This window comes from Rhagoletis zephyria, unplaced genomic scaffold (genome assembly GCF_001687245.7).
Source record: "Rhagoletis zephyria isolate East Lansing unplaced genomic scaffold, Rhagoletis_zephyria_1.1 Rzeph_scaffold_00258, whole genome shotgun sequence".
Classification (NCBI taxonomy): domain Eukaryota; kingdom Metazoa; phylum Arthropoda; class Insecta; order Diptera; family Tephritidae; genus Rhagoletis; species Rhagoletis zephyria.
In genome coordinates this window covers 207,439-227,650 of record NW_016157342.1, presented here as the reverse complement: position 1 = coordinate 227,650, position 20,212 = coordinate 207,439, and the positions used below count along the sequence as shown (strand labels likewise).

At 32.7% G+C, this 20,212-nt stretch overlaps 1 protein-coding gene across 1 annotated transcript; it reads right to left on the bottom strand.

The window, feature by feature from the left end:
- Positions 1–234: 234 nt before the first annotated feature.
- On the bottom strand, positions 235–4,641 carry LOC108358472 (putative odorant receptor 69a). The gene is made up of 5 exons (XM_017609831.1): positions 4,509–4,641; positions 1,120–1,549; positions 851–1,049; positions 637–792; positions 235–559 (listed from the first exon to the last, which is right to left on the bottom strand). The coding sequence occupies exons 1-5, from the start codon at positions 4,639–4,641 to the stop codon at positions 509–511; spliced, it is 969 nt and encodes a 322-aa protein (XP_017465320.1). The 3' UTR covers positions 235–508.
- Between the last annotated feature and the right edge of the window lie 15,571 nt (positions 4,642–20,212).

The following is a 20,212-nucleotide window of genomic DNA, read 5'->3' as shown; positions in this document are numbered from 1 at the left end:
AGGTAGCTAGGAGTTACTATTGATTTTTAGCACTTATTTTTAACGGTTGATAATTATTTTATATGGAAAAAATGCGCGACACCTTCAAAAAAGAAAATTAGTCAACAATCAATGGTAAGTCCTAGCTTCATCATACTTCCACTTTGTTATGTTAAAATTGAATGGACTAAAAACTGCATTCTCAAGTTTTTTCTAGAGAGCGTAAATAAATAGTGCAATATTTGAATGAAATTGTGCGGATTTTTATCTAATTTTGCAGCTCTGATTTTTGGGGCTTTTTTATTGAAGTAACCATATTTTTATAAAGAATTTGCGAAAAATAAAATATTTAAAAAATACTTGCCCGTTTTGTAAAAGAGTCGCTGTACCTAAACTTTATTGACTGACTGTACTTTACTTATGATGTATTCTTCTATTCATTGAAGCGATTTTTTCTACTATAATTTGCTTTCTGTTGCGATGCTACTTAATTCGTGATACTAATTTTATGATGTTCCATAGAGTTGCTCTATTCAATGGCCCGAAAAGATGTGAAGAGCTGGTAAGATAGCTTTAACATCTGTAAGAGACAAAAATTAAGTAAATATGAATTTAGAATAATGAAATTATATATATATTTTTTTATTTCAATACTACCCGCATATAGGTCACCATAGAGATAGCTGTATATCCATAAGCCTGATACTCGCATGGTTTGTTGGTACGCATAATGAAGAAGATAATCATGCGACGATATTCCAGAGAACCCTCATACCAATTGCTATAGAACAAAGCCGAGCTCAATTTATTGCTCTGTGGAAGAAAAATATGTGTTCGATTTTATATTTTTAATCCAGAAAGAAAAACTCACCACATCGGTAAATTCGTCGCCATTCTTACAAAATACGTAGCTGAGTATTAAAAAGAAGGAAAAGCCAGCTGAAAACATCACAGCGCGTCCGAATTCGATCATAACCATAGCCAAGCCCATCAAAGATATGGCAAAAGTGGCATTTATTAAGTCCAGCGCAAAGGTGATGTTGAAAACGGAATTGATTTCATTGAAAAGACTGCAAGAAATATGGTTGAGAATAATTTTCTTCAATATCTTACGCTCCTAAATCTACGACTTTAACTCACCGTAATAAGTTTGCGTGATAGGTGATAAGCGTTTTCAGCTGTTTCATGGAATCTGGTGCGGTTGCGTCCAACGTCTCCAAAGCAATGGCCAAATAATCAAAGTGCAATTGCATTTGTGTATTAAAAAAACCAAAAAGATATTCACCACACATTATAAAGTTGATGCCAGCAAATTCTGCTGATGCTTGTACGAGATAGTTGAAAACGAATCCAACAAAAGTGGAATGATTATTGTGATTATGCCACGGAAACCAGGCATTCGATTGCGTTTTGTAGGTAACAGTTTGATTCGGTGACAATATTTCATAAATAAGTTGTAGTATCGGTATAATATTATAGTAGAAGTAGGCGAACACAAAGTATTTAGTCATAAATCGCATTCTAGCGCGTGATTTTTCTTCAAAGTAGGCGAAGCGATAGTAGCCACCGGCTGTAAAGGTTACGAGGAAACATATTGTAATACGGGTATGATACAAATTATAGGAATTAAGAAGATTAATAAGAGAAAATGAATATGTTAACTGTATGCATTGTTGCTAGACCAGTGTGCTCAAAACAGCGCCCGCGGGCTGAACTCTTCAAAGTTCTCTAGGTTTTATATGGACTCGTACAGAGTAAAAGCTCTCTCTGAGCATCACTTTGGTAGACGTATGAAAATCTTTGTGCATATTTTTTGGTTTCAAAGATAGATTAAAGATTTAGGGCAGATAGATTAAAGATTTTGTATATTCTGATATTAAACTAGTAAGAAAGTCTAAGTTCGGGCGGAGCCGAACAATAAATACCCGGCGCAAGTATTAAATATGTGTTTTTTCATCCTTCCGAAACCTTCCGCTAGATGGTAAGCCGAGGTGTATCAATTTCGAGTAAATTAGCGTCCTTCAATTTCGAAATATTGAAGTTTCAAGCATTTCTTAAATTTACCGTTATATGAGAATCGGCAGTTATTTTAGTCCGATTTCAATAATTTTCAACGTTTTGCTTATATGTGGCAAGCACAATAACCACACCGAGTTTGGTACAAATTGGTAGAACGGTTACCGATATACTTATATGTGATCATAAGTGGGCGGTGCCACGCCCATTTTCCAAAATTTTACCATAAACGTATTTCTTGGTAAAGAATTGTTGCAAGCATCAATTTTGAATAAATTAGCTTCAATATTTAATGATTTATCGAAGATTTTGTATTTCCGAAGATTTCCGTTATATGGGATGTGGGCGTGGTTATTGTCCGATTTTAAAAAGTTTCGGCGGTTTTTTATGCTGTACCAAGGCCAACAACTGTGCCAAGTTTGGAAGAAATTGGTGCAGCGGTTACCAAGATATACACATGTAACCATAAGTGGGCGTGGCTACGCCCATTTTCCAAAAATTTATAATATTCTTATTTTTCGTCTAAAAATTATTGTAAATATCAATTTTGAGTGAATTATCTTCAGTAGTTACTAAAATATCGCAGTTTTCGTATTTCTGGAAATTACCGTTATATGGGAAGTGGGCGTGGTTAAAGTCCGATTTCACCCATTTTCAATACCAACCTACCTTGGATTAAGGGAAACCTACATACCAAATTTCGTTGAGATATCTCAATTTTTGCTCGAGTTATCGTGTACACGGACGGACGGACAGACGGACAGACGGACGGACAGACAGACATGGCTTAATCGATTTCTTTTTTCATCCTGATCATTTATGTATACATTTGTCTATATCTATCTCGATTCGTTTTGGCTGTTACAAACAACCGTTATGTGAACAAAATTAATATACCCTTGTGCACAAGTGGGCTCGGGTATAAAAAAAGCTCCCTTACCAACTTTTATGATAAAAAGCTCTTTTGCCTGAAAGCATTTCCCAATTGGAGAAGAAAGATAATAGGTACGATAGTTTGAAAGATTTTGTTTATTCTGATACGAAAGTCTCACAAAAAAAGGTCCCTGGCCAACTTGTGTGATGAAAAGCTCTTTTGCCAGAAAACACTTGCATATGTTCCAAATGCAGGTGGAAAGACAATAGGCAAGATAGTTTGGAAGATTTTTTATTCTGGTATGAGAATAAAGCTCCCATGGCAAATTTAATGATGAAAAGCTCTTTTTGATAGAAAGCACTGCTTTCTAAACGGTTTATAAGGCTGGTCCAAAAATGCATGTGAAAAAGTTAAGTCGGAGTTTTTATGCTCTCACCCCTAATATTGTTCTATAACGAAAAAATTTACATTTTTTGGATTAGTTTTTTTTCTTATTTTTAAATTAGGTACTCCTCCTTTAATTTTTAGAATTCGTTATTTTTAAGATAAACGTATATATTTTTTAGTTTAACTTAAATTTTAGACACATATTCTATGTTTTTTTAAATAAATGTTTTTTGCTAAATTTGTCCTGTTATAGTTTTTTGATTTTGTTGTTTTAAAAGAAAATTTATATTTTGCTTATAATAATTTAATGTTTTTCCTCTTAATTTAATCTTATTTTATTATTTTTTGAGGAGACTTTATTTTTTTTAAACAAAACGAGTTTTGTTTTTGTTTGATTTAATTGTTAGGAAGTGTTTTTAATTTTTTGCTTATTCTTAAACTTTTTTAAAATATTTTTTTTTTTTATTCTAAATTATTTATAGGAACTTAATTTATTTATTTTTTCTTCTTTACAATTAAAATTTTTAGAGCTTAAAATTTAATATACATATTTTTAGAAACTTTTTTATGTACTTCTTTAACTTTTTTCTTTTAAAATTTTGTTCTCTCTGAATTTTAAGATTTTACTTTTTTAAAAAGAAAAAAATATTTTTTAATTTTAGAAATTTATATGGGGTTTTCCTGATTCCTTATTAAGTTTTTGCCTTTTTAATGTTTAGATTTTATTTTCTGAAAAAGAAAATCATTTTTGTGCTAGTTTCATTTAATTTTAAGGAATTTTTTTAATTTTTTGTTTCTCTAATAAAATGTTTTTAATACATGTTTTTTTTTTATTTAGAAAAATATATATTTTTAACTTAGTTTAATTTTTTAGAGACCGATTTTGTTATTTTTTCTTCTTTTTGATAAATTTTTCTTAGTGTTAGTTAAATTTTCTTTGAATTTTTATTTTTTCGTTTATTTTAAAACGAAAAATATAATTTTTAGAAGAAATCGAAAAAAAGCTTTCAAGAGAGTTGCCAGAATGTCCCTAAATATAACATTGTATTGCTTATAGGCTGTTATTTCACTCGCCCTTTGAGCAAACTGTAATTCCCAACCAAATTACTTAATACTTTTTGCACCTGAAAAATTATGATGTTTCCATAACTCTTTAAGGAAATATCTCTCTCCCTCTCTCTGTTTGAAAGATCCCAGTTTTAAACTACTCATAAAAAAAGTTTGAAAGAAAGCTAGTAAAAATTCCACTTACAGCCCCTCTTTAGTTCAGTTTTATAATCATTGGCTTCAGCAAGCTTCTTCTGTATAACAACGCTCGGAAATAACTCATTGAATTTCTCCAAGAGTGGACCGATATCCTTGCGTCGCCAAAAGATGTTCCACATTTTGTACAAGCAACAAGAAAAGTAGCAAATTAATGCGGTTGCCTCAAACACTTTCGATTCACTATTTTCATATGCCTCAGCCTCGGGTGTGTTATGTGGCATATACAAATTGCAGACGAGTGCCATAATTTGTCCCACCAAGGTAAATAGACCGAATATGCAGATGCAGTGCTTTATGTAATACCAAGCAGTCGGCTGATGGCGGTGACGATTGCCACTCCAAATGAATGGCTCAAAAAAGGCCCACTTGAAGGCCAGTTCAGGGTATGTAAGAAATTTTTGTAATTTATGAACTTGAAAAGGCATGCTGAAATCTTTGCCTCTCAATGTCCTTTTCAGTTTTTAAGGTTAAAAAAAATGCGCTTTTTTTTGCGGTAGTTTAGGCGTTGTGTTATGAAGTCTTTGTTAAATTTTGACTTGCTGTGGATATGTGATTTTATTAAAGTTTTTGACTTTTCACAAAACACAAGTACTTCACTTTGTTCCTTTGTGAAATTACACAGAAAGTTTTACATATTTAGTTAGTTAGTATTCCTCTCACAAGCTATTCAATCAGGCGACAACAAAGTCAAACGAACTAAAATATTTTGCAATTTTGCTTGCAATTCCTTTTATATACGAAAATTTTCTAGCTTTGCAAGTATGCTTTTGTTTTGTGCCTGCATCCTTTTGTGTGTGCGTGTGTGAGTATGTGTGTGCCTTTTGCTGCATGCAATTTTCTAAGAAAAGTTTGTGGTTTTTCGTTGGATTGATTAAATTTGCAACATTTTAATTGCAACTTGAATGTGCGCAAAATGGGCAGATAGTAAATATTTGGTGGTTGGATTGCCTTTATTTTCACATGTCCTTTGCTAAGATTTTTTGATTTGTGGTTTTCTTAATTGCTTAACGAGTTGCAGCTGGACTTTCCATTGTTTAGCGATGATTGCTTGTTAATTGTGTTTTTTTTTATTAGACATTGCGGGCTGTGGTAATTCAATTAAAAAAAACGCAGTCACTATGAAATGTTTCAAATGACAATGATTTAAAATGATTTCTCGCATTCCTATTCATATTTGAACTCTTATTTGCTATTCGTAATTGCATTTGTATTGGTGCACGTTGATATTCTTATTCGCATTCGTATTAGTATTCGTGTTCATACTTATATACGCATTAGCACTTGCATTCCCATTCGCATTGATGCACATTCTAGTATTCGTAGTCGCATTGGATATTCCCATTCGTTTTCTTATTGCTAGACGTATTCGTACTCGAATTCTTACTCGTATTCGTAATCGTATCAATATTAGTTATTCTATTCGCACTCGTACTTGTACTCGTATTCGTGTTTGCATTCGTATTGTATTCGTACATGAACTTGTACTTGTACTTGCATTCGTGTTTGTATTCGGTTATATACTCGCCTTAGTACTGGTATTTGCATTCACATTAATGCACATACTCGCATTTGAATTCAAATTGGAAATCGGGACCGCATTTATAATGATACTCGTTTTGGTATTCGCAATCGTAACCTTAATTGCTTCGTAATTGTACTCATATCCGCACTCTTATTCGCAATCGTATTCGGAATCGTATTTGAATTAGTAATCATATTAGTACTCGTACTTTTACTCGTATTCGTGTTTGTATTCGTACTTGTACTTGTACTCGTATTCATTTTTGTATTCGTATTGGTATCCGAAGGGCGAAACTTTACTCGGCTGATGCATAAAATATACGTTTATATAAGGTTTTGCTTACAGCATATAAGGTTACACACTCTTGTATGTTAGTTGAGAATTGCTTATCGTAGGCACCCAATTGTGATAGCAATAATACAGGCTCTTTAGACGCTTATTTTCACTTTAAGTGAAATTAATTCACCCTTCTGATGAAGGTCACAAAGCTCAAATTCCAGCTGTACTCAGTTCGGAGGTTCAGAGCCAATGCTGCACAAACCAGACATCTTTGAAAATGGTATTTCGATTATAGATTAATTCTGCTAGCTTGCATACCCATCGAGCAGTGGTCTGTAAAAACCCCGTTTACATGTCGAAGCAGTGGTCAGGCCAGTAGTTGAAAAGGTGAGCCCGATGTGATGTAGTAACCTACATGTGGCCTCTGCACACCATTCGTTATTAGGAACCACCTGTATTGAGAGGGGCACTGATCACAAACAAGGTGATTCACTTCCTCCTCTTTGTGGCCTGGTACCCATACTCAAAGTGTGGAGCCTATTATTAGAATAAACAAAAAATTCTCGGAGTTACCTTCGACAGTCTGCTCTCCTTCTCGATGCATACAACCGCAATTGCCAATAGAGTACGGATCCGTAACAGGGTTCTTAGGTCGCTAGTCGGCAGCCCCTAGCGAAAAGACAAAGAAACGCGAGCACCAAAACAGAGGCACCTGATTGCAGCAGAGCCCCCGCCAAGGCACACCAGGAGGTTTCTAACGAACTGACGGACGAAGTACAGGGGTTCACAAAATAACCTATGGGCCCGACAGCATACCGACAGGCCATAAACGGCATTCACAGGGAGTCGGTCTCAATCTACATCGACTACCGGCCCTTGAATGCTGTTTTCGTTATTTAACAACCCGACGTGGACGGGACAGAACTGTGTCTGCCTCGGGAGACTCGCACCACTATAGCCCAACTTCGCGTTGGATACTGCAGCAGGTTAAACTCAGAGAGACATGCAGAGAGTCGTCTCATGAGATTGACGACGCATCAGTCGTCGTCGATCTACGCAGGACTAAGTAAGCCACTGCAACAACAACAACAACAAGCCTTTAACATACACTGCCACTACAATTCATGGCAGAGACGAGAGCTGCAGCTGCTCGAGCATTTTTTCTTTCACTGCTCCGTCTTAGCATCTGGGCTCTATGAGCATCCGCGGTCTTCAATGCTTCCATTATATGGGAACGTAAAGCAATGAATTAAAAGCTCACTCATACGACTTCAAGATGAGCCAAACTGGCTTGGAAAATGAATTTTTTCTCACAATCAGCCGAAACGGTGAATATAAAGTGATACAACGCCATATTGTAATAACAAAAAAGTTGTGCATACGTACATATGTCTGCTGCTGTCAGCTGCTAGTCATAATTAATTAAGAGTCAAGAAAGTCCATAAACGAGATATAATTACAGCTAAACGCTTTTGTATCAGCCCAATTAGTAGCTTAGTACGAGTAAATATAAGTAACAAATAAGGAACAGACTTCAGCTTTGTTAAGAACGTCGACCACAGGCTAAGTATTCTTGGAAATAGAACAAATTTGAAAGAAGCCTGCATTAGTCGCTACAATTATGTACGCGCGCATACGAAAGTAGTCCAATTACAGGATAGTTAAACAAAGCATAGACAAATATATGTATTTCACTCAAACTAAGTTGTAGTCAATTACATAACAAACAAGTTAGTCGGTAGCAGATAAATAAGTTTCCCAATTCTTTGTTGCTGTCTGAAATAAATTCAGTAGCAACTAACGATGACCGTCTAGAAAATCAACAACAAATAAAACGCTGACAAGAACATCTAGCAAAACAAGCCGGTCAACACATGTATTCGCACATATGTACAAACATAAGTCATTAGGCTATCAGTAAAAAAGTATCGTAGTAATCATTGCAACAATAAGTGACAACTAAACTAAATTGAAAGAAATGTCAGAGGCAAATTGGCTTGCCGGGCGTCAAAGTTGTCCACATATCACATGCGAATGCGGCATTTATATAGAGTTGTATACAAGCGATGTCAGATATATGGCAATGATAACTTGAAGTAGCACTTTTGTGCTATTTATTCCAACTGTTGTTTGTTTTCCTTTTTTGCTTTTGCTGGAAAATAAACAAAGAAGCTTAGATTTTGGCACCTCTTATAGATAAGATCATATGCAATTGAACAAAGGACTAAACTACGTACTTTATAAATAACGTTCCTTCAAGCACGAATATGTATGTATGTATGTATTTAAATACATATAAGTATTACCACAAATAATGTCAGTTCCACTTTTTTTTAAATTTCGCTCTTCTTCCTTGGGGCTTAAAATTGAAGGTCCTGAAGGCGCTTTCAAGTCATTAATTTTTAGATAATTGTAAAGTCAATATGTTTTACTTTTTATTTTCCGACAAATTGTAAAATTTGGATTCCTATTTTTTCAGTAAAATTTAATCGTTAATTTGTAATTCTTATTTTTTCGATAAAAAATAATCATTATTTCTAACCAAAATTTTTTGGATCAAAAATATTCGTTATTTTCGATTTTTTTCCGATAAAAAATAATCAGTTTATTAGATTTTTATTTTTTTGCAATCATTTTTAACAGCTATGATGGAAACAATGTTTTTTATGACTGATTTAAATCTTGTGTGGTCTAAAATGTTTTATCGGATCGACAATAATGCAAAAATAACGATTATTCTTGATCGTTAAAATAAAAATAAAAAAAAAAACGGTTAAATTTGTTTAAGAAAATATAAATACGGTTAAATTATGAATTTTATTATATATTATTATATTTTATGATAAAAACCGTTGCGGTTTCTGGTTTTTATTTTAACATTTTTATCGATAGAATTTTCGCGATAACAAAATTGTTTTCTGTTATTTTATGGCCTTATAAACTTATATTCAACAATTTTTATTGAGCTTGAGGCTCAATATTTTCATATATATATTCTACGGATATCATTATCGAAAGACTTGGCAAAATATTCTTCTAGCAATTTGACGATTATCATCGTTATAGATAAACATATACACACAAAACGTTTTGCTTTTGTCGATATTTTTCCCCATATCCATCGATAAACGTTAAAAAATTTGTATCGATAAAAGTTTCTATATTTCGCTCCAACTAGATTTTTTTTTTAATTTATATCATCAGAAACTGTTTTAGTAATATTGTTATCGATGTGCGAAGCAGTTTCGGTATCTATGGCTGTAAAGAAATATACAGGCAGTAATAAACTACCGACCGACTATAATGGGCTGTCCATTGTGTTTTTTACGGCTCCACTAATTTCGAGAATCACTTCTGCTAATAAACCTACTTCTTGGCTCTGATACGTGGATGCCAAAGAGGTTATAGGAAGCGCTGTTACGTCTACATCAAGGCTTCAAACCATGGCCTTTTTCTTTAGTTATGCTATGAATTTTAATATTTAATTTCATTATTATTAAGAAATGTCATTCTTCGCGTATTATTTGAGTTTCAAGCAGCACGATTCAAAATTTTCATGGCATAACTCCCCTTTATTAAATTCCTTGATTTGAAAAATAGTGCCCAAAAATCTCCTGCTACTTAGATTCACCACTTCTTCTACGCTGAACCTCTTCAATATCTCTCATTCAAATCAGAAAATGCTTGCTGCCACTAATTAACTTTCTCACTTTCGTCCCTCCTCCAATTTATCTCGCATATTTTGTGTCTTATCAATTTTCATCATTTGCGCACAAAATTTGCCTCTTTCACTTTCTCGCCTTGTGGAGGTAATCAGCTAAATTAACACGAACTCAAGTTTGCCAAACATACACACTCCGCGCTTGGCGCTTATAAACAATTAGGTCATTCATATGAGTAGCAACGCCCACACAATGAAATCATATTGAGTATGTATACACAGCTGTTTGCTAACATACATACATACATACATATAAATACATATTTTGCAAGAATACAAATTTGTGTGTTCTAATATATATATACAGGCCAAAATACTCGTACTACATAGTATGTATGTGTGTACTAGATGTATATCCATACATACATATGTATATGGTTTCATGACAATTGCATATGAACAGAGCTTTAGTTAGAATGGCGAAAATGTACGGAGATGACAAAATCGATAGAATAAAGAGAAATCAGCAGACTGTGAAATACAATTTTGTGCTTTGCAACATGCGGCCACTTCAACAGCACGAATAAGATACATAGATACTATCACGTACAGGGCAAGAATAGAAGGTTAGCTGCTACTAAGTACGTCAATGCTAATGTGCTGCACATGCTGTCATAAAAGAGTAAAGATCCTAGACAAGTGCATGCAATTATTAATAAGTAGACGTAGTGGTATGTACATATATACAAACATATCCTTAATGTGCCTAAGTTTGCTTTACATGAATATGTGGCTATGAAAATTTACGTACTTACATATAGTTGTATAATGCATTTGAACATACAGGCAACGCTATCGGATCTACATGCAAACGTAGCCTAGCTGTGATCGTAAGGGGACTGGAAGTTTATTTTCTGTATGAAGTGAAGGCAGTTACACATATCAAAGTTTGAATTAAAAACTAAACACTCATTTTTGGAAGGTTAAGAAATATACATATTTCTAGTTACGTAATTTATAAAGTGGACATAAATTGTTTTTATGTAATTTAAAAATTGGACAAACGTTTTTGATTTGATGTTTAAAATTTTTATAATTTCAAAAAGTACAATATAAAAACTGGACATCAATTTGTGGTAATTTCAAAATGGGACATAAACTTCTGCATACTTTTTTTTGACCCTTTAAGAACTGAAATTAACATTTTGGTAACTTAAAAACTGGACATACATTTTTTATCAGTTAAAAATTACATTCTGTAGTTAACAAATGGGCACACATTTTTGATACTTTAAAAATATACAATATAAAAACTGGACATAAATTTTTGGTAATTTAAAAATTGGAAATAAACTTCTGCATACTTTTTTGACCTTTTAAGAACTGAGATTAACATTTTGGTCACTTAGAAACTGGACATAAATTTTTTATCATTTAAAAATTACATTCTGTAATTAAAAAATGGACATAAATTTTTGATTCTTTAAAATCTCTTGACAAAATTTTTATAATTTCAAAAATGTACAATATAAAAACTGGACATACATTTTTGGTAATTTAAAAATTGGACATAAACTTCTGTAGCTTGTAAAGTAGACATGTATAATTTTTTTTGCCCTTTAAGAACTGAAATTAAAATTTTGGTAACTTAAAAAATGGACATACATTTTTGCACATCCATTTTTAATCATCTAAAACCAGTACAAATCAACATTTTTGAAATGGATATACAATTTTGATCGTAATTTTTTGATGGTAATTTAAAAACAGACATTATAACATTTCAATGGTTTAGAAATTGGACAAACATTTTTTAGTTGATATTTTGACATAATTTTTGGGAAAATACGAAATGATATAAATAAAATGTCATTTAAAATCTGAGTATAATTTTTTGGTAATCTTGAAACTTGAAATAAAAACATGAAACATTAAAAAAAAATAATTGAAAGCATTTAAAATTTAGGTGAATTTTTTTTTTTTGTTAAGTTAAAATGGAATATGCAATTTGATTATATGCAAAATCGAATACATCTCTTCATAAGTGGATATACATTTTTTGATTATTTAAAACTTGGGCGGTTTTTCGACGAGGTGGAGTTGAGTTTCTTATCCCAACCAAGCTTTCCTTATACTCGAGGTTTAAGCGGCAGGATCACCCTTACCCAAAGTTCCCTGTACTGGAGTTAGACTGTACATCATCCTGACAAAAAATCTGCCGAAGTGGCAAAATTTTCCAAAAGGTTTGCGGTATTCTTTCGCTTGATACGCCTTTGTATTAACTCAGTAAATACTTAAGTAAAATACTAAAAATGTTTATCTCAAACTATGTTGGGCTACCAAAGACGCACGGGAATTTTTTTAATTTTTCGGGACTTCTGAATATTGATATTTGCAAGAATTTTAAAACTTTTTTGCGTACGTAACCAATATTTTTGTACATTTTAAGTGGTTCACAAAAATTCTTTAGAAATACGAAATTTTTACAGAGTTTTGCCGAAACTTTTTCGGAACCATTAAGTGGTTTCAGTGTTTTTTGTCCAATTTTCGATAACTATAAAAATTCGGTTGGATTATTTTGAGACCATTTGAAATTTTTCTGGGCTTTTTTATAGATGTTTTGGAAATTTTTGAATGTTTTCTAAGACACTTCAGGGGTTTTCGGGATTTTATTTAAGATTCTTCGAAAATTTCCCGAGCGATTTCGGAAGTTTTCCGGAGTTACCGAAGTTTTTTTAGTTTTTAGTGTTAGTATTTATTTTAGACTTTCGATAAACTTTAGAAATGCCTCAGTAATTCGAGGGTTTCGTATATTGGGCCTTTTTACGATTTTTTTTTCGATTTTCGGGATTTTCTGCAGAGATTTCAAGAGTTTCCCGACATTTTCGTGGTTTTCGGGTTTCATGTCATATTTGGAGGAAATTTTCTTGGACCCTGTGGTATTTTTCCGGAATATTTTGAGACTTTCAATACATTCTGAATCTTCTCGGTGTTTTTTTCGGAGATTTGCAGGATTTTTTTTTGGTTTTTTGCGTAGGTTTTCAGTTTTTGATTTCGATGATTTCGGAAATTCACTTCTTTTTACGGATGTTTTGATTTTTTCGGAAAGACTTTTTATGTATTTGGGGGATTGTTTTCAAACTTAAAATTTTCCGAATTTTTCTTAGATTTTGAAGACTTTTTCGGGGAATTTTCAAGGCCTTTTGGAACGGTTGCAATGGATTTTTTTTAAAAGTTCCACAATTTTCGGTCAGTTTTTTATTTTTTTGGACTGTTTGCGCCGTTTAGGGAATTTTTACATACTCTGGATATTTATATGCAGATATTTTTTATTTATATCTAAGGGATCTGCAGGATTATTATTTAAGATTTGAGAAGAACTCGGTATTTAATTTGAAATTATTTGTTATATTTGGACATATCCTTGAGACTTTCAAATATTTTTCTAAATATCGCTTGATTTTATTTTTACAAATTACCGAGGATTTTACAAGTCTTATAGGGATTGTTCTAGGAATTTCCTAAGATTTTTGCACTTTACAGCTTTGTAGCCTTTTTGGGATCATTTGGAAGTTGTCGGAATTTTTCGCAACTTTTTTGTGGACTTTTTGAATAAGTATATTGGGTTTCTGCCATTATAATTTGGTATTTACGAGACTTATAATAATTGTTTGATGATTCTAAGGGATCTTAAGGAAGATACAACTCCTGTTAAATATTTTTTCATTTTGTTGATTTAAAATTGCCAGCAGGTAAGTGTGAGCGATGTAAGCCGAAAATGACTACTGTAGGGAATGTAGGAAAAGTGGAAAAAGTATTTACTTGAGTTTCCCTGTGATTTTTTATTCCGGCTAAATTTTTTCATTTAATTTTGGTATAATTGAACTTCTACACTGTGCTGTCTGCATTCATATTCCAGCTGAAAATTAACTATTGCATGTGTACATATTTGATTGAATGCAATTGAATAAATGAGTACCACACTCATACTAGCACACATACACACATATGTACATGCTAATGCATCCCCACATAAACAGGCAAACAAATGTGTTTTTACGTTTGCATAAATGATAGGGTATTTGTTTGTAATGACAACACCTGAGTGAGCATTACAAATAAACAAACATAACTAACATATATATGTACATACATATACAGGACTTGTGCAAAATTGATGAAATGCAAACAATAATAAAATGCAAATGTAACAGCTGCAATATAGGGTAAGCATAGATTATTGGCGTGGTAGGGGATGCGGGTGTGTAGCTGACACCTAATACCACTCGCAAGAGGGTGACAGAAATAATGCGTGAGGAAACAAAAGGAAAATGAATGACCTAAAAAGACATGAGTGCGGCTGTATAGAGAGTTTACTGAGTGGAAGGACAGATTTAACAAAAGAAAAAATAAAAATTACGACAAGAACAAATGATTAGAAAAAGCTAATACATTTCTAATCGGAATAAAATAATTATTCTATAAAATTTTAATACTAGTAAAACACATAAATTAAAAAAGCAAAAACATTTTAATCCTTTTCACAAGCAATTTGGCTTCATGAAGGAAAGAACGGTAGCTCAGTAATTTCCTCAAGAAAAATGCAGAATGCTTTTTATGTAAATAGCTGTATATACATACATATTTGTAAATTAGTATATATATATTTATATAAGGGTGTATCACCAAAAAGTCTTGATTTTTCCACTGAAATTATAAAATATATTATATTTTTAAGACTTTCCCAAATTTTTCCAAAAAAGTTTTAAGCATTTTTTTTGTGTATGAAGTGATGCAGCCTAATATACTTTTTAAGCAAAAAAAAAAATTAATTTAATTAAAATGCTAAGGCAATAATATAGTAATTTTCGTTGTGGCTGTTTCCGAAAGGGTGGGAGTATTATATACCTTTGTTTATGAGGTGTCGCGTAAAACCAATTTTCGGCACGTTTTTCAATTTCCGTCTGCTGAGGCTGCCGTTGTAAGAGGGTTATATGAAATTACTATCGGCGTGCTGTACACTTTCGTGCAAACTGCACTGTATATACATAAACCAAAAATCCTACTCACAAACAACAAACACTTTATTTACTTCAGTATTACGCACAAAAGGCGAAGGCAAAGACCGCTGCCACTTACTCGAAATTCAGCAGCTGAGAAGTTGCCACAAAGCCATTGACCGTTCAAGCGTGTACACAAAGTACTCCACTGTAGCCACGGGCTTGTTCATTCAATTGGTCTGAGAAACTCATTCCGTCGCTGCTTGACTTGAGTTTTTTTTTTTCCAATTTAGTTTTACTTTTTTCGTGGAAATATTTGTTGCCAATTAATATAATTGGTGAAATTGCGTTTTCGCTTTAAACTCAAGGGTTTTCGAAATTATAATTGGAAGCCGCATTGATTGAGGTGGCGACGTAAAGGTAGACGTAGAAGTGAGAATTGAAGTATCTAAAAATATACATTTGAATAATAAAATACCATACCTAAAGCCAAAGCCAAGTTTATAATCCTAACTCAAAACGTCCCTATTTCTGCTGAGATCACAGCCTCTACACTGCTTTGTCTCCGCATCTCGAAAAGTGTAAGAGTTGGGATTCCAATAGTAGTATTAATGAAAACAGAGAAAAAGAAACCGAACTCACCTTTCGTGATAGCAGGCAGGCTACTAAAGTGGCTATTAACAGGGCAAGTCTGCATAAGGTAGTTGGAAGTTTTTTTATGGACCACTGAAACACAGTATGCAAGATAGTTTGAAAGATTTTGTGTATTCTGGCATGAAAGTCTTACAAAAAAAGCTCTCTTGTCAGCTTTCATGGCGAAAAGCTCTTTTACAGAAAGTAATTAAAAAAAAAGTGAGCAATCACCGGCTTGCCATTCGAGAGTGCATTTGCCCTATTTACCCCCCTCCCCCGTAGATCTGGCCCTGCAATGGTGAGTCAAAGAAATACTTTTGTTTACTCGTTCCTCGTTCCCAAAGTTTTCACCATATTTACATATAACGGGTGATTTTTTTGAGGTTAGGATTTTCATGCATTAGTATTTGACAGATCACGTGGGATTTCAGACATGGTGTCAAAGAGAAAGATGCTCAGTATGCTTTGACATTTCATCATGAATAGACTTACTAACGAGCAACGCTTGCAAATCATTGAATTTTATTACCAAAATCAGTGTTCGGTTCGAAATGTGTTTCGCAAACCCAATTGCTGCGAACGGCGACGAATCGACATTTCACGGTCTTCAGCAACACTCTCAGAAACAGACGCAATATTCTCTTCTGTACGCACTGTACGCATTCGTGTGGTTGGTTTAATGTCCAATAAAGTAAACTGAGTGCGAAACTTGGTCACAATCGCATTAATTGTTTGCTCACTTGGTCGATTATGTAGACCATAAATCGGACGTAAAGCGAACCGAACACTGATTTTGGTAATAAAATTCAATGATTTGCAAGCGTTGCTCGTTAGTAAGTCTATTCATGATGAAATGTCAAAGCATACTGAGCATCTTTCTCTTTGACACCATGTCTGAAATCCCACGTGATCTGTCAAATACTAATGCATGAAAATCCTAACCTCAAAAAAATCACCCGTTATTTTTTATTTGAAATTATTTTTAAAAACTAATTTTATTTTTAAAAACTAATTTTATTGCATTATTAAAATTCTTGTTAATTTCTAAATAAAAATTTTAGATTCCATTGTAGTAAAATACTTTTTTTTATTTCCTTACAATTTTTATCTTTTTTATTGAATTTTCTTTAATTTCCAGTTAGTTTTGTTTGAGAAATATCAACTTTTTCTTTCATTAAATTTTTACGAACTTAATCTTTGTTTTTTTGAATTTTAGGGTTTCCTTTTCTAAATTTAATTTTTATATTGTATTGAATTAAATGATTTTTTTTTAATAGATACGCTTAAATTTTTTTTCTAAATTTAATTTTTAGTTAATTTTGTTTAGGAAATATTTATTTTTTTATTTAATTTAATTTTTAAGAACTTATGCAATTTTTATTGGTTTTTTAAATCGTAAGTTTTCCTTTTTTAACTTTAAGATCATATTATTAAAAAAAATAAGATTTTTTTTTTCATTTTATTTAATGGGAACCTATTTTATTATGTATTTTACTTGTTATTTTTTCCCGTTTTAATTTAATTTGCTTCTAATATTAAGATTTTATTGTTTTAAAAAGAAATATAAGTACTTATTACTTAGTCCTTCCAAAGATAGAGAAAAGATTTCAAGATAGTTGCCAGTATTGACAATTTTCTTATGAAACACGTTTGTCTTTCGAAAGAATTTGTTGAGTTTAAGAAGACAGTTGCCGGAATTGCCCTGTAAAACCTAGCTAGAACGCAGAATAATGCGTAGCACAAGTCATTTTGGCAGTTGATACTAAACCTNTAGAATGTACATTTGCTATCACGCATACTTCTGAGTCGCTTTACAAAGTAAGTTACTAGTAATGCAGAGCAGTCGCTCGGAGTAGTTCGGTGCTTGGAAATAACTTCGGCTGCACGTTATTTTGCAACTGACAACGTAATGTGTCTTCGGAGGTGTTGATTTTGCCCTTTACTAGTAGATGACATTGGCCATGATGACAATTTTGGTACTAAAAACTGAAAGAAAACATGGCTTACCTCGCAAGGTGCTTACCTATTTTCCCAGTGGGAAAGCAATTTCAGCTATGAGAAGCACAGCGAGTGTGAAGTGGACTAATATGATGCTTTAAAATTCCTATCTATCTTAAATTAGTGATGCAAAATTTCTAAAATACCAAGAACCAGATGGCATAGAAGACAGGATAAAGCTCACTTCCTGGCACATCATTATTGAATACAAGGTACGACGGCATAATTACGTACTAAAAATAAACAGGTACTATGCTGTTTAGAAAAGGGTTTTAATCAAAATAAGAATATGTTCTATTTTCAAAAATTTGCAGGAAATATTTTTAATTAATTATGCGCAATTTTAAGCCATGCGAAAAAATTGAGGCACCCAAAAAACCTTCGTATGTTAAGTAAGGTAGGGTAATTGTTTCAACTTTCAGTTTGAAAATTATTTATGTATGTAAATATAGTATGTATGTTTATAAGATTCTTCACATATTTAAGTATACACTCCTCTCTTTTACCTCAAATACTTATAAATATGTATACGAACATAATTAGATAATTGTCTTTGAAATGTCTAAGTAGAAGTAAATAAATTTACGTACTGTTTAGTATTTTGTAGTGGCAACAGTGGTTAACCACAAACAATAGCAACTGGCGGCACTTAACTACGCTTCCTACTTTTAGCCTGCCAAGGTCGCTTTGCTGATTAATATTTTAGTTTAAAATGTATTCCTGCGTATATATGTAAATATATATGATGTATAGGTGTATATGTAGTCTTATGTACATGTCTCATGTACATTAACCGGGTTTACTCTACTAAAAATACCGATATGTTGCGAAAAGGCCTGGGATTACTAATTAAAAGAATTAGGCATTTTTGGACCGTCCTTCCTCGATGTGTTCCAAAATAAATCGTTATGTGAAATGCGATCACACAGATCTAAAATATATTTGTGAAAATTTCCAACAAGAAATACATTTTTTATATTTGAATAAAAAATAAATAAAAAATAACATTTTATTTATTTGTTTAGTTCAATGAAATCAAAAGTATTTTGGAATCTCTCAGACCTTAGTTATTTTGAAATGGATTTTACAAGCATCTAAAAAATATTAAATAATTTTTAGAGGTGAGAATTTTTTACACAGACCCAAATATGCAAACACAAAGTGTTATTAAATATAAATTTTATTTGCCTTTGATTTGTTGTGCTCATTTAAAAACCATTAGAGTAAAAATTTGTGAAGTGCGCCAAGATTATTTCGAAAGTCGAGCTTTTTTTGTGCAATTATCTGTTTATGCTTCACAATAGCAATTAAGTTTTTTCGAAATTGGTTAGTTTTTTTTTTGTCTTCTCGCGATTGGTAATACCGATTCTGCTAATTTTTTTTCTTACCATTTTTATTTTTTATTTGGTCATAAAAGTTCTTTTTTTATAAAAGTTATTAAATTTTTTTTTTGTATTACTGATATCTCAATGGCTTTCAAATCGCATTTTGGGCTAGTGTTGCTGTACGTTCTATTAAAAATTACTTGCAGACAAAAAAAATTGTGCGGGAAAGCATCGAGACGAAAGTTATTCACGCTTTTCTCTTGACGCCTACTGTATTTTGTATGGCAAACGTTTGCCGTAGATATTTATCTGGCATGAGTTTTTCAACGAGTATCGATTGACAGCGAGTCTAGCGCGGTGACAGGTAATAAGATCAACGGAAATAAGGTCAATTGACTTTATTTCCCACCCTGGTGCGAAATAAAGTCAATTGACATTATTACCTTTTTAAAAACGAAATAAAATCAATTGACATTATTTCTCTTTCAAACATTAAATTTGCTTAGCTTCGCGGCGGCCCGCGTCAGCGAGCCACACCGCGCGCGTCGCGCTCGCGCTCGCGCCACGCGTACCTCGCGCGCACACCACGTTACGCTACGCCGCGGCCCCCACGGCCCCCTTCCCCGTCTCCCCCCCCCGTGCTGTAACGCAGGTAGATTTATTTTTTGTATACGTTGAAATAAAATTTTTATATATTTTAAACATCGAGGGCTTATATTCAATAATACCCTCTATCTGCACACTTTTCACAAAGATGAGATTCTGATATAAAAATCCACCTAAGCTTTAACTGTCATCAGTGATATTAATGCTACCTTATATAACGACAGGTAATAAGTCCCAGATGGTTTCTAAAATCACAAATTAGTTTTTGTGCAAATTGCAGATAGAGGGTATTAATGAATTCAAGCCCTCGATATTTCACATTTTTATATTTGTAAGTTATTGGAAGCAGGGATGCCAACTTGGCTCAAACCGTGCCATTTGTTCCTATTTTACTTCAAATGGCACTTAATTTTTCAATTTGCCACAAAATGCCAAAATGGCACTTTTCTAAAAAAAAATAACATTTCATACATTTTTGTGAAATCCTTTGCGTGCACTTCTTTTTCTCAACTAAAATTTTCTAATTTATAAAGGCTTTTCAACTGGTTTATCTTATTTTATCATTGCACTTTTGTTTTGAAAATGTGGCTTTATTTTATTTTGCTAAATGTGAATGATTAAAAGGAATTACAACTTTTTTGGCACTTTTATTTTCCTATTTGGCAC

Bases quoted from the DNA above. Each gene is read 5' to 3' on its own strand.
- LOC108358472 (XM_017609831.1), bottom strand. From the start codon at position 4,641: ATGTGGAACATCTTTTGGCGACGCAAGGATATCGGTCCACTCTTGGAG. The intron at 793-850 runs GTGAGTTTTTCT...TTTCTTCCACAG, and splicing joins GCGACGAATTTACCGATGTG to AGCAATAAATTGAGCTCGGC. The intron at 560-636 runs GTAGTATTGAAA...TGTCTCTTACAG, and splicing joins CTATGGTGACCTATATGCGG to ATGTTAAAGCTATCTTACCA.